This window comes from Mauremys reevesii, linkage group 26, assembly GCF_016161935.1.
Source record: "Mauremys reevesii isolate NIE-2019 linkage group 26, ASM1616193v1, whole genome shotgun sequence".
NCBI lineage: Eukaryota > Metazoa > Chordata > Testudines > Geoemydidae > Mauremys > Mauremys reevesii.
In genome coordinates, this window is record NC_052648.1 from 15,795,643 (window position 1) to 15,809,540 (window position 13,898).

Genomic DNA, 13,898 nt, shown 5'->3' on the forward strand with positions numbered 1-13,898 from the left:
TTCAGCTACGCTAGTCTCATAGCTGAAGTTGTGTATCTTAGATTGTTTCCCACCCCCAGCGTAGACCAGGCCTGAGAGATGCTAGGTGCTTACCTGCGAGGGCCTCAGCAAGTCAGTGTTGTGTCGTCATCTGCTGGTTGGGAAGAGCTCTAACCCAGCACCTGCACTTGAACAGCTGAGCTCAAACTAAAGAGATCTGCTTATCTTTACACAGCGTGGAAAGTGGTGAGCTCTGAGCTGAGCTGTGCTCTGAGAGCCTGGCACTCAGCACACCGCTTAAGGGACATGGCAGTTGGAAGGAACACTACTTTAGGTGGCAGTTTTTCACTCCAGGGTCAGCCCCTTGTGGCGGAGCTTCACTGGTGCCCCAGGGTTTGTGGAACGGGCCTATGCTGCTGTAGGAGTGAGTGCAGCAGGGCATCTCGGGGGGGGATGTGCATGGGGCCAAGTGCCCAGAATCACATGTAGTGTCTTGCTTTGCTTTCCAGAATCTGACAGCTGGCTGGTCTGCCCCACCATGGCTAACACAGACGACCAAGGAATGGAGATACACACAAGTCCCATAGAAAAGCTCAGGGCACAGTGCTTGGCAAGAGGCTCAGATGGCATTAAGGGGCTGGCCAGGTATGGAGACGCATCCTTTTATGGGGAAAAATCTGCTCCCAGGAAGTGGGCCAGCCCAGTGGCTTAAGAGCAGGCATTACATGGAAGCCGGGCCTTGAGCCATTGGCACAGGGTGATCACTGCCTTAGTGACTGTTAAACCTCTGATGCAGGGCTTCTCAAACTGTGTGTCGGGACCGAAAGTGGGACACAGCCCCATTTTAATGGGATTGCCAAGGCTGCTGTTCGACTTGCTGGGATCCAAGGGCCAAGCCCAAGCCCCACTGCCCAGGGCTAAAGTTATATGCCCCCTGCCCAGACAGCAGCTTTGGCCCCTCCCCTCCTCCACCCAGTGCGGTGGGGCTCAGGCTTTGGTCGCCCCCACCCCCCCGGGGGGTCATGTAGTAATGTTTGTTGTCAGAAAGGGGGTCATGGTGCCATGGAGTTTGAGATGCACCGCTCTAATGAATGGGAGGCCCAGGTTACTTTTAGCAAGAGGAGCATGTTAAGCCTGATCTCCTTGCTGGACAACTGACCTCTGCCTCCCACCTTCTCTTCTCTCCCTTCCCCCCTCCCCCTGTGCTTTCAGTTATGAAGAGACATTTGCCACGAGCCATTATGTTTCTGCTCCATTGCATCCCAGGGGGCTGTATGTCCTGACCAGGGCCTGCACATTGGGGATGGGGATGGGGGGCAGAGACAAGGCTCTGCACCTTTTTCAATTACTGTCTGATAGATAAAGAAGGCTGGAGCCAGAGCAGCCCCCTCCCAGGTGCCATTTGTGGGGATGGTAATGTGAGATGTTGCAGCCTTTTCCAGTCCATCCTGCATTCCCCGGTACCAAGCAAAGAGTGATGAATTCTCCTGCCAAGGAGCAGATGGTGCCTGGGAGGCAGGTTAGCAGGATTAGCCCCATTGTACTGCTAGGAAACTGAGTCTGAGAGGTGATGCAACTTTTCTAGAGCAGAGCTGGGAATGGAACCCAGGAGTCCTGAGCCCAGTGCATCAGCCATAAGATGCCTCTTTTATTCATCCTCTCCCTTTCCCACTCATAAGAATGGCCCTACTGGGTCAGAGCAGTAACACTGGGTCCAGCTAGCCCAGTGTCCTGTCTTCCAAGAGTAGCCAGTGCCAGATGTTTCAGAGGAAATGAACAGACCAGGGCACTTAGCACGTGATCCATCCCCTGTTGTCCAGTCCCAGCTTCTAGCAGTCAGAAGCTAGGGACGCCCACAGCATGGGGTTGCATCCCTGACCATCTTGGCTAATATCCATAGATGGACCTAGCCTCCATGAACTTATCTAGTTCTTTTTTTTCAGTTCAGTTACAGGTTTGGCCTTCACAACATTCCCTGGCAAAGAGTATCACAGGTGGACTGTGTTGTGTGAAGCAGTACTTCCTTAAAACAAAACAAAACAAAAAAACCCTGCTGCCTATTAATTTCATTAGAAGGCCCTGATTTATAAAAGCAAGTGTTGCCAAAAAATTACATTTTTAGCCATGTTAAATAAAAAATTGATGGGTAATTTTTATTTTTCAAGTTGTGCCCTGTGTATTTTCTTAAATTGCAGCAGCTCAGAGAGGAAGTTGTGTATTTAAAAAGGTATTTTCCCCAATGGCTTGTAGGTGTCAGATTTTCCAAACCCTCACTGTAATTTGTAGATGGCTGTTACATTCTACTAACTTAGCAGTACATTGATCATGTGGCTGGTTGGGTGGCATGATTCTTCTTGAGGCTCACATACCCCTTATCTCCCTTGTCTTGACTATCGTCTCGCCTCCCTACCCCCCCCCCCCCCGCCAACATTTGTCTTATTCCCACAATAGTCCCCTCCCCAGTGCCATAACTCCTCAGGCCTGGCTCCAGGGAGTGGGGCTGAAATGTGCTGCTCACAGCCAAGAAGCAGCAGTGCTGCCCTAGCTGCCTTCCCAGGAACCCCTAGTAGCCAGGAGGAAATGAAGGTGCAGCCTTGCTCCCGGGCTGCAGTCCTGCTCCTGAGTAAAAGTGCGACAATCACATGCCATGAGGGAGGGAACCCCAGCAATATCAGAAAAGTAAAATGTTCCCTCCCAGGACCTGCCAATTTCATTAAACAAAAATGAATACTCCTCACCTCTCTCCCTGCAACCAGCCACTTTCTCCCTGACCCATCTCCCCACCCTCTGCTGCTGCCTCTGATGTCAACTCTTACGATTTTGATTTTGTTTGCAAGGCTTGTGTGCATTGATGTTTTACTTAAAGCTCCAGCTCCTGATGCAAATCTCAGATTTCTTTTAAACATGAATTTATAACCATGAAATGCCAGAAAATCTGACATGAGCATGCCCTAAAGGCTCAGAAAATAGAAGGCAAAAAAATCACTATCATAAAAATGGCTCATAATTGTTGGGGGCCCAACTGCTGCAGTTTGAGCATGTGATGGTGGCACTGCACAACTCGCTCTTCTTTTCCACACTCCATGCCCTGGCTGCAGAGTTTTCCACATCATGGATGATGATAAGAGCAGGTCCTTGGACCTAGCAGAGTTTGTGAAGGGCCTGAGCTCAGCTGGCGTCACGCTGGGAAGCAGGGAGGCACAGCAAATCTTCAGCCTCTGTGACAAGAATAGCAGCGGCAGGATGGATTTTGATGAGTTCCTGGAAGTCCTGAGGGTGAGCTGGGACTGCAGTGGCATGGGGTGGGATGGGGAGAGAACTTGCCATGTTGTTGGTTAATGACACCGCTGGCTGAACCAGGGACCCCAGCTGAAGGGAAATGTATCCTTCCTAGGGGCCACAGGGGAAGTCTAGCACTGAGTTTGCAGTGACTCTCAGTGAGCAGGAAGGGTGCAGGCAGGGCTGAGCACCCCACTAGCAGATGCAGTGGATGGAAGGAGGGTGTTCTTTAGGACTTGCAGGAGGCGGTCAAGTGCTTAATTTTGGGAGCCCTTGGGCCAGTTTGTCAGCAGTGCTGAGTTCCTGTAGCTCTGTCTTAAGATGGGCAAAGTATGGGGCAGAGATGACACTGGTTTCACAGGGCCTCCCACCCCCACAACAGTTTTCTAGGGTCCCACATGCTGCAGGCAACAGGCAGTTTCTAGGGCAATCAGCCCCTGCTGCTAAGGAGAAAATTCCACTCCCTGCTGCACCAGTAAGGGTCACTGCCAGTCTGGTCAGGAGTTGTCATTGTCACAGGCACAGGGGGGCACACAGCTGTGCTCTCAGACAAGCGGTGTATGTGCCCAGAAGCTGAAAAGCAACAAACTGCCCCACTAACAAAGCTTGTCTTTGCAGCCACCCATGTCGGCTGCCAGGAAGCAGATTATAGCTGATGCATTTCACAAACTGGACAAGACTGGTGCTGGCGTGGTGAGCGTGGAGGATCTCCATGGGGTGTATGATGGCAGAACTCACCCCAAGTACCAGAGCGGGGAATGGACAGAGGAGCAGGTGTTGCGAGCATTCCTGGACAGCTTTGACTCACCCAGTGACAACGATGGGAAGGTAAGGGAATGGTAGTGCCTGACCAAGGGGCTGAGTTGTGTGGGGCCTGAACTGCTTACTTCAGCAGAGGCCAAGACCCAGCTGCTCTGTAATCATTCCCTGTGCTGCTCAACTGCAGCCAACTGGCCAGAAGCCAAGGGAAGAGGCCGGGCAACAGAGAGTTTATAATCTGATAATTCACAACGAAGCAGTAAATGGGGGGGTCAGGCCCCCCCTCCTCTGGGCAGCTTCAGTTAGAAGTGCACCCAGTGACACTTCCTTATTCCTGCATTGCAATAATGGGGGAGCAGATTTTCCCCAAATGGGGCACTTAGTTTTATGGGCACCTAGAACTGACATCTATGGACAGCCCCGGCTCTTAGGCAGTGAGCTCCAGCAGAAAGCAGCTGCAGGGTGCACTACATGACACCTTACATTGTTTCTTCCTGAGGTGGTGCCTGAGGCTGAAGTAATCCAAGAGTCTGCTACACAAGCAGGATAGGGCCAGCGTGTTAGTTTCCAGTCAATTTTTCAGTGCTCTACCGTTCACAGGTACAATCAGATCAGCTTGAAATTTGCTATGACAGCCGAAGATCTGAAATAGTTTGAGAGATAAATTTGGGGTCATGGGGCTAGGGGTTTCTTGAGATATATCAGGAGGGTGGAGAGGGGAAGGTTATAATTGTTCAAAGTACTCCAGAACCATTCAGTGTAGGGAGATAGGCTTGAGCTGTATCATAGAGTACAACAGACATTGTGTGCTGCAAATTTGGGACTAACTAGTCAAGAGGATTCCAGGATAAAACTTTTCTCTTTCCCAATGACACGCATTTAACTAAAACAATACTCTAATACGCACAAGGAGAACCTCATGGCCTGGCCATTGCTTTGCCGGCTTTTACATTTCTAAGGATTCTTTAAATGCACAGAAATGAGCTGTGCTCCAACAGGGTCTGGAATAGCCTGTATGGTGTGCAGCAGGGGGTGCCTGGTCCAGGGGTTCCTTCCCCATATGAACCTGCTTTTGCTGTTCTAAGTGTTCCAGAACCAGGCACACAGCCCCTCACACTGGTTTCAGTGGTGAGAATGGATCTGCTCAGGCACTGAGATTGGGAACTAGAGCTCAGCATGGTAAGAGCTTAAGGAAGAGCTCAGTGAATCCCCCCTGCTCAGATAGTGGATTATCAAGAGCCGTGTTGAGCTGCAGCTCTACTGACCAGGAGTTCAAGTATCCTCTGCATCAACCTTCTGCACAGTGTCTGGACCCCACAGCACCTAACACACACATCTGCTCCTGCCATAAGGGGCACAGAGCTCCTTGTACCCTATACTGGAGCCTCGAGCAGGCAGCTGAGGGGCTAAGAAGTGTCCAGGAAGCCCCGCTTACCGCTCAGTTGTGCCGCTGTCACAAATCCCATCTCATAAAAACAAAGGGAAATTCAGAAGCAAAACTGTTCATTACTAAAGAGTTTGGGATATGGGCACTACCTGCCCAGCACATCTTCCACGGTGCAAGCCTATTCCTACAGCCCTGGGCTGGGCTTGAGCAGTACCAATCTCCTGATGCTGGGTAACACAGCATTCAGGTGACACGCTCTCTGCTTTTGGCACCCAGCATCAGGAGATTGGTACTGCTCAAGCCCAGCCCAGGGCTGTAGGAATAGGCTTGCACCGTGGAAGATGTGCTGGGCACAAGGAAAAGGGCAGGTTGGGTGAAGTGTGGCAATATTCTCAGTTCCTATTGCCAATGCATTGGGGGGAGTTACAGGGGTGCAGCTGTCACCCAATGCCACATTTTGGGGTGGGCCAACCTTAGCGTTGTGAAAACAAATGTAAAAATGTCACGACTGAGTGCAAACCAGAAATGATTTTTGACCAACTCTAGGCATGAGAAGTATACGGGGAAGTTCTGCTAATGGTTCTAAATTGTGAGCTAATGTTACATTACTGCAGTGGTAATATTAATAGTGAAGTAGCAATCTTACTTCTTTATTATGATTAAAGTTTTCTGACCAGCTGTACTCATGACATTAAAGTCATGTTTCTTTTTTTCTCCCTGCCCCACTTTATTTCCTAAAAATTTTCTTTCAATAGTGATTGCAACATATTCCTACGACTTAGATTTAACCTTTATTTTCCCTGCCTCACCCACTTGACTGCACTAGCAACAGCAGACCCTGGATGCATTGCTATAGCCAGAGGCTATAGACAGGGCAGTCCCTAGCCATTTTGGTGCCCTACACAACTCCCCCCACCCCAGGAGGCTGTGTGGGGGCCCCCGGCCTCTGTGGAGATGGGGGGGAGGGGGAGGCTGGCATGGGGGGTGGGGGGAACCACCCCACAGCATGTGCCAGCGGCACGGAGTGGGTCGCTCCACTTCCTGCTGCCTAGTGAGTGCAGGGTAGGCCCCACCCCGCACTCACAGCAGCGGGAAGTGGAGCAACCTGGCCTAGTCCACTCCACTCTGCTCCCCTGGCTCTAAGCCTTGGGACTTGGACGGTGGGGGGAACTCACCCTATTGCAATCCTCAGGGGAGTAGGGGCAGGGCTGGGGCTTTGGGGAAGGGGTGGAGCAGAGGTTGGAGCTGCATACTGTGTGTATGGGTAGGGATGGCCCTGGCTATAGGAACTGGCTGGTGGCCTGACGCCCTGCAGAAACCAGACCCTTTCAAACATCTACATTTTCATTTCCTTGTAAGAGATATGTTGCTTAGGCTCCTGCCTGATTTGTGCTTTAATCTCTGCTCCCACATCTTAGCACAAACACACAATAGTCAGAATTTATACAGCTTCATCTTTATTTTACTGGTGGGGCAGATCAAAACAGTGACGTGTGAAGGGTCCCCCAGCAAGCCAGATCCCACCCTCCCAGCTTGGCTAGCTTGAGCAGCACCCTGAAAAAAGCGTGTGGCTGCGGCAGCGCGGGTAGCAGCTCAGGCTAGCAGTCCAATTACAATCCTGCCCAACCCCAGCAGATGTACTGATGGCTGGCCGACGGCACTAGCTTGGGTCTGTCAACCTGTGCTGGGAACACACTCCCAGCTGCAGCATAGACAAACTCTGCCAGTAAAGGTAGCTTGAGAAGGGACCATATAGTTGGAGCTGTGTACAGCACCGGCCACCGACCACCACCCAGGCATCCCTACACCAAGCCTAATGACCAGAATTAGACCACAGTGTCGCAGTCTTCTGGAGATGAAGCTATTGTGTGCCACAGAACAGGAGGGACCGAAGTGCACCAAAGTCTGAGGGGCCCCGCAATGGCAGCAAACTGACAGATTTAACCAGGTGACCTGCGCCCCCTGCTGTAGCAGGCAGAACCAAAAAACTAACCCAGGTCCCTTATGAAAGAAATTAAATTAAGTAAATTGCAGTTGATCAGGCCCCTGCATGCCAAACCCCCGAGTGGGGCTGAAGCCCCTTGGCTCCCATGGTAGCTTTCCTACAAGGGCACATGGTGCTCGTTCCTGTGTTACACCAGGATGAGCAAAACAGAAGCCCCTTTCTCAATAGTGAAATGAGCCTCCAGCTCTGAGGCCTGTTCTGAGCCCCTCTCAAAGATGCCACTTTCACCTTCACTCTCTAACAGGTCACAGCCGAGGAGTTCCTGAACTACTACAGTGGGGTCAGCGCATCCATTGACAGTGATGACTACTTCGTGGCTATGATGAAGAGAGCCTGGAAGCTGTAGCACACGTGAGGAATCCAGTGCAGTCCTGGAAGATGCTATGTTAGAACCAGATTAGGGCAGTTTCCAAAAATCCTAGTCAACATTTCATAGCAAAATGCTGTTTTTCATAGTGATCACATCGCTTGCCACCAAGAGGCCCAGCTTTGAGTTACCAGGCCTTTCCAGAGGCTGTGAAATCTTGACACCTGCCTGCAGAATAGAGAATCATAGAAGATTAGCGTTGGAAAGACCTCAGGAGGTCATCTAGTCCAACACCCTGCTCAAAGCAGGACCAAACCTAACTAAATCATCCCAGCCAGGGCTTTATCAAGCCAGGCCTTAAAAACCGCTAAGGAAGGAGATTCCACCACCTCCCTAGGGAACCCATTCCAGTGCTTCACCACCCTCCTAGTGAAATAGTTTTTCCTAATATCCAACCTAGACCTCCCCCACTGCAACTTGAGACCATTGCTCCTTGTTCTACCTGCCACCACTGAACAGCCACGCTCCATTCTCTTTGTAACCCCCCCTTCAGGTAGTTGAAGGCTGCTACCAAATCCCACCTCACTCTTCTCTTCTGAAGACTAAATAACCCCAGTTCCCTGAGCCTCCCCAGCCTTCTAATAATTTTCGTTGCCCTCCGCTGGACTCTCTCCAATTTTGCCACATCCTTTCTGTAGTGGGGAGCCCAAAACTGGACACAATACTCCAGTTCCAGCTGGGCAAAGAACAGCCCCTTTAGTTTAGGGGCTGAACTGGAGAAAAACATCCAGTATTTTTTCAAATTTTTGTGATTGAAATTGTTGATCAGATTTTTTTCTTCAATCTCCCCCCTCCCCCCGCATCTGAAGAGGTGGGTATTCACCCACGAAAGCTCATGCTGCAAAACGTCTGTTAGTCTATAAGGTGCCACAGGATTCTTTGCTGCTTCTACAGAACTAGACTAACACGGCTCCCCTCTGATACCCCCCCCTTGAGTTTTTCATTTCAATTTGGCTGATTTGGGGTATTTTCAATCTTTGTATTTTTGTTTTCAAATTTGGCCAATTTAAAAAGAATTTCAAAACTAGAGCCAATTTTTCAGGGTTTGTTTTTTTTGGGGACAAAACTATTTGAACCAAATTCAGTTTCAGAGTCTCCAAAAATTCATTTTCTGGCAAAAATTATATATGCTAAATAAAATTTCTTCCAGCTCTACTGCAGAGTCCCTCAGCACATTCAAGGTTTAGTTAGACAGTGGGTCACTCCCCTCTGGGGTAGAACTGGGCTCCGTTGCATAACACTTTTGAAATGCTGATCCTGGCACACACCCAGCTATTTTTTTTTGCATAGCCTATCAACTGGCCTGTAGCCTAGTGTCTGAGCCAAGGCAGAACAGACATGTCCCTGACAGACTAAATCCATGCAGCTGGTTTATATTTGAGTCTTTGCTGTATACAGTTGTGCAAACTGCCCGAAGAACCAGAAACAAATGGAATAGAGTCCACATTGACTCCCCCTTCCCACCTCCCCCAGCACAGCCTGGAATTTCAACTACATAAAAACCTGAAATGAAATGAAATAAAATAATCCTTCCCTTCCCCCACCCTTTGCCTGTCTTGTCTATTTAGACTGCAAGCTAGTGCAGGGATTGGCTGTTACCGCATGGATGTGCAGTGCCCAGTGCAGTCGGGCTGCGACCTCAGCTATGCCCTGTAGGTGCTACCATAATACACATAATATCACATGAAAAAAATTAAGACAAAGCTTATTTTGTTTAGCCTGTTCTCTAAGGTGAGCGCTGCGGATGGAGACTGACCCTCCTATAGGAACAGGCAAGCAGGGGCACTTTCCCCTCATTTTCATCAGGTGATACAGAAGCCCAATGCAGGGAAATCACATGCACAGACTGACCTCTTTTCTGTTCAGATCTGATGCAAAGTGCAGCATACAGGAAGCCATTTGGCCTGTACAATATGCTTTATTGGACCTACAAAACCCAGGAACTATTCAGTGTGTTCTTGAGCATCATCCACCGTCACATTACCTATTAACTAACTTTGTGCGCACACACACATGCAAGCATCTATATTGTGTTGGTAATACTACCTGCAATATATGTACTCCAGACATTTAAGCTTTACTATAGTAGTTCTATAGCCCAAATTGGCCTGTACCTTTGTTATAATGCTGTACACTTATGCCAAGTATTCCCTAACATCTTACATTAGATGGAATAATTTTGGCTTGCGTAAATAGGAAAACTGACAGTATCAGGACATATAATTATTTCCTCATGACAACAGGAAAGGCGCTGCCCACACAAACCTAGGAGGTGCCTTCATACCTCTTACTACCTGGAATGCATGTGTTCAGAACAAACAATAAAAGGCGTACACCATGGTACCAGAAACAAAGACAGAAAGTTGATTAATTAAATTCAGTTCTGAATGACATATGCTTGTTTTACCAGAAGAAGGTACAATAGGGTATAAAAGGATGGCTCTAGAGGTGTAATTTTGGGGAGCACACCTACATAATGTGAATGTAATACTGTTGCACAGGACTGCTCTTCGGAGACTGCTCTAATATAGGACCTTTTTCCTGCACCATATTAATAAACCTGACTGACACAGGTTATTTGGTCTCGAGTATATTTCATAACTAAATAAGGAACTGAAGTGTGCTCAAGCAATTGACTGTACGATTTATCAACAAGGAGAAAGGTGCATGTCGTCCCAGCACTGTTTGATGGATAGGGGTGATACTAATGCAATGACAGACTGGCTGGTTTTCTAGAAGGGGAGCCAGGTGGAAGTTTTCTATCTAAGCTGGGTTCCCACCCCTCCTTCACAAAAACATTTTTTTGGGGGGTAGGAATAAACCTATTTTGCTATATTTTTCCAGCAGCCTCAGTAAGAAAGCCTCATTCTCTGAGCATGACTGAAGGCCTGTACAAACACGTTTCAGGGCAACCGCATCCTCTCCTCTCACTTGGGTGAGCAGCACTGACCCGCCAGTGTCCACAGGAGAATATTTTGCTGACTCTTTTTCTGAGACTCATGAAATTAGTTGGCCGCTAACCCACAGATCTTGATGGCTGCTCATGCTAACGATTCTAAAATGAGAGAGAAGTGCTGAGTTCATCTCACTTCCATTTCTCCCCCTCTTCTGTAGTGAGATTATATAGGACCCCTGAGGGTTATGTAGGCTTTTAACAAAAATTAGTCTCACACCAACTTGCTAGGGGTTGTACAGATGGGGAAACAAAGTCCCAGACTTGCCAAAGGTCACCTACTGATTCAGTGGTAGAACCAAGAACAGACCCAAGGAATAAATCCCCCTTCCCTCATCAGAGAGTCAATATTAGTAATTAGTACCAAGGGTCAATGTTGGGATATTGAAAGTCTTTTTCCTGAGTGTCTGGCTGGAGAGTCTTGCCCGCATGCTCGGGGTTCAGCTGATCACCATATTTGGGGTCGGGAAGGAATTTTCCTCCAGGGTAGATTGGCAGTGGCCCTGGAGGTTTTTCGCCTTCCTCTGCAGCATGGGGCAGGGGTCGCTTGCTGGAGGATTATCTGCTACTTGAAGTCTTTAAATCAGGATTTGGGGACTTCAACAGCTGAGTCAAGGGAGAGAATTATTTCAGGAGTGGGTGGGTCAGCTTTTGTGGCCTGCATCTTGCGGGAGGTCAGACTAGATGATCATAATGGTCCCTTCTGATCTTAAGTTCTATGATTCTATGAATATTCCAATTCTATCGATGTGTAGGGTAATTCTAATTTAACAGTGAAATAATCAGTAAAAACTATAGTGAGATAGACATCAACCTCCAGAGAAGGAATCTTAAAAATGGAAAAAAACATTGCCCTTCTTTGGTCTTTCAAAGAGGTGTTTATGGTCTCTTACTACCAATTTAAAAAATATTCCTATGCCTATTTTCTTAAATGATAAAGGGCTATTAGGACCATGCTTTACCAGTCCAACAAGTACTGTTTGGAACAGTCATTAGAATAGCCATACCGGGTCAGACCAAAGGTCCATCTAGCCCGTATCCTGTCATCTGACAGTGGCCACTGCCAGGTGCCCCAAAGGGAATGAACAGAACAGGTAAGCATCAATCATCATACATCCAACGAAGTGGGTATTCACCCATGAAAGCTCATGCTCCAATACATCTGTTAGTCTATAAGGTGCCACAGGACTCTTTGCTGCTTTTTACAGATCCAGACTAACATGGCTACCCCTCTGATACTTGGTAATCATCAAGTGATTCATCCCTTGTTGCCCATTCCCAGCTTCTGGCGAACAGAGGTTAGGGACACCATCCCTGCCCATCCTGGCTAATAGCCATTGATGGACATATCCTCCATGAACTTATCTAGTTCTTTTTTTGAACCCAGTCAAGAGTCCTCTAGTTTATTTCATCATGCTGAAAATAGATCTGACATTTTTGCTGTTCAGCCAGGTCCCCAATGATTTAATAGAAAAATGCTGACTCTTCAAACATCCATTAAAAAGTTAAATATCACTGAAGTCTTATGCACAGGCTACATTTAGTTTTTATTACTAATGATTGAGGAGCAACAACCTGACCCTACTAGGCATTAGCGAGCATTAATAGCTGCCTCAGAAGGATTCTCCAGATCCGCTGGCCAGACACCATCAGTAACATCCACCTCTTGGAGAGGACCCGTCAACTCCCAGCAGAGGAGGAAATTAGAAGGAGAAGGTGGGGCTGGATAGGACATACACTACGCAAGCAACCAACCAACATCACCAGACAGGCACTGCGGTGGAACCCCCAAGGCAAGCGGAAAAGAGGCCGCCCAAGAAATACCTGGCGACGCGACCTTCAGGTTGATAGCAAAAAAATGGGCTATACCTGGAACCAGCTAGAGCGAATGGCCCAGGATAGAAGACTCTGGAGATCTGTGGTTGGTGGCCCATACCCCGGTTGGGGTGACGGGCATGAATGATGAATGAATGAAAAGCCATTTTTGCCATTAATCTTCTTAACTGAAAGTTTCACTTTTATTTCCTGAAGAGCTGCCATCTTTCAAAAGGACCATCTCTAATTGTTCTCAATGGGACTGCTAAAGGTAGGCTGTGGCCTCAAAGATGTCCATTACCTTCATCCACTTCCATTCATTGCTTCTGACGGCAAAGTGGATTACTATCTTCCCTGAGGGAAGCTTGGCTTCATTTATTTGGAAATAACAGTTATTTTGAAAGAGGGCAAATTTACTAATAATAATCATCAAACACTTAAAATGACAGATAAGCTTTCAGTTACAAAAATGCCATTAATCCTAAATACTTAAAAAAAACAACCCAAACAAAAAAACTTGTTGCACCAGATCTAGAGGTTAAGAGGTAGATGAAAATTAGGGTATACATTGTCTGCTTTATGCTGCTTTGGGGAATGGAAAGTCACTACAAGCCCATCTTAACTGGCCAGTACATCCTGTAGAAGCAGCAAAGAATCCTGTGGCACCTTATAGACTAACAGACGTTTTGCAGCATGAGCTTTCGTGGGTGAATACCCACTTCTTCGGATGCAAGCAGTGGAAATTTCCAGGAGCAGGTGTATATATAAGCAAGCAAGAAGCAAGCTAGAGATAACGAGGTTAGATCAATCAGGGAGGATGAGGCCCTGTTCCAGCAGCTGAGGTGTGAAAACCAAGGGAGGAGAAACTGGTTCTGTAGTTGGCAAGCCATTCACAGTCTGTGTTTAGTCCTGAGCTGATGGTGTTAAATTTGCAGATGAACTGGAGCTCAGCAGTTTCTCTTTGAAGTCTGGTCCTAACGTTTTTTTGCTGTAGGATGGCCACCTTAAAATCTGCTATTGTGTGGCCAGGGAGGTTGAAGTGTTCTCCTACAGGTTTTTGTATATTGCCATTCCTAATATCTGATTTGTGTCCATTTATCCTTTTCCTTAGAGACTGTCCAGTTTGGCCGATGTACATAGCAGAGGGGCATTGCTGGCCTTTATCCTCACACACAACTATTTCAAATTTAATGACAATATATATCTCCAGATCAGTGGCACCGCTATGGGCACCCGCATGGCCCCACAATATGCCAATATTTTTATGGCCGACCTGGAACAACGCTTCCTCAGCTCCCGTCCACTCACGCCCCTTCTCTACCTATGCTACATTGATGACATCTTCATCATCTGG

At 47.9% G+C, this 13,898-nt stretch overlaps 1 protein-coding gene across 2 annotated transcripts; it reads left to right on the forward strand.

Moving 5' to 3' along the window:
- Positions 1-517: 517 nt before the first annotated feature.
- On the forward strand, positions 518-7,755 carry CAPS (calcyphosine). 2 transcript variants are annotated; one of them, XM_039515897.1, is made up of 5 exons: positions 542-624; positions 3,078-3,255; positions 3,877-4,001; position 4,246; positions 7,654-7,755. In XM_039515897.1, exons 1-5 carry the CDS (start codon positions 542-544, stop codon positions 7,753-7,755), a joined length of 489 nt encoding a protein of 162 aa, XP_039371831.1. The 2 variants fall into 2 exon arrangements, with proteins under 2 accessions (XP_039371830.1, XP_039371831.1); XM_039515896.1 differs by lacking the exon at position 4,246 and having other exon boundaries at positions 518-624; positions 3,877-4,086.
- Positions 7,756-13,898: the final 6,143 nt, after the last annotated feature.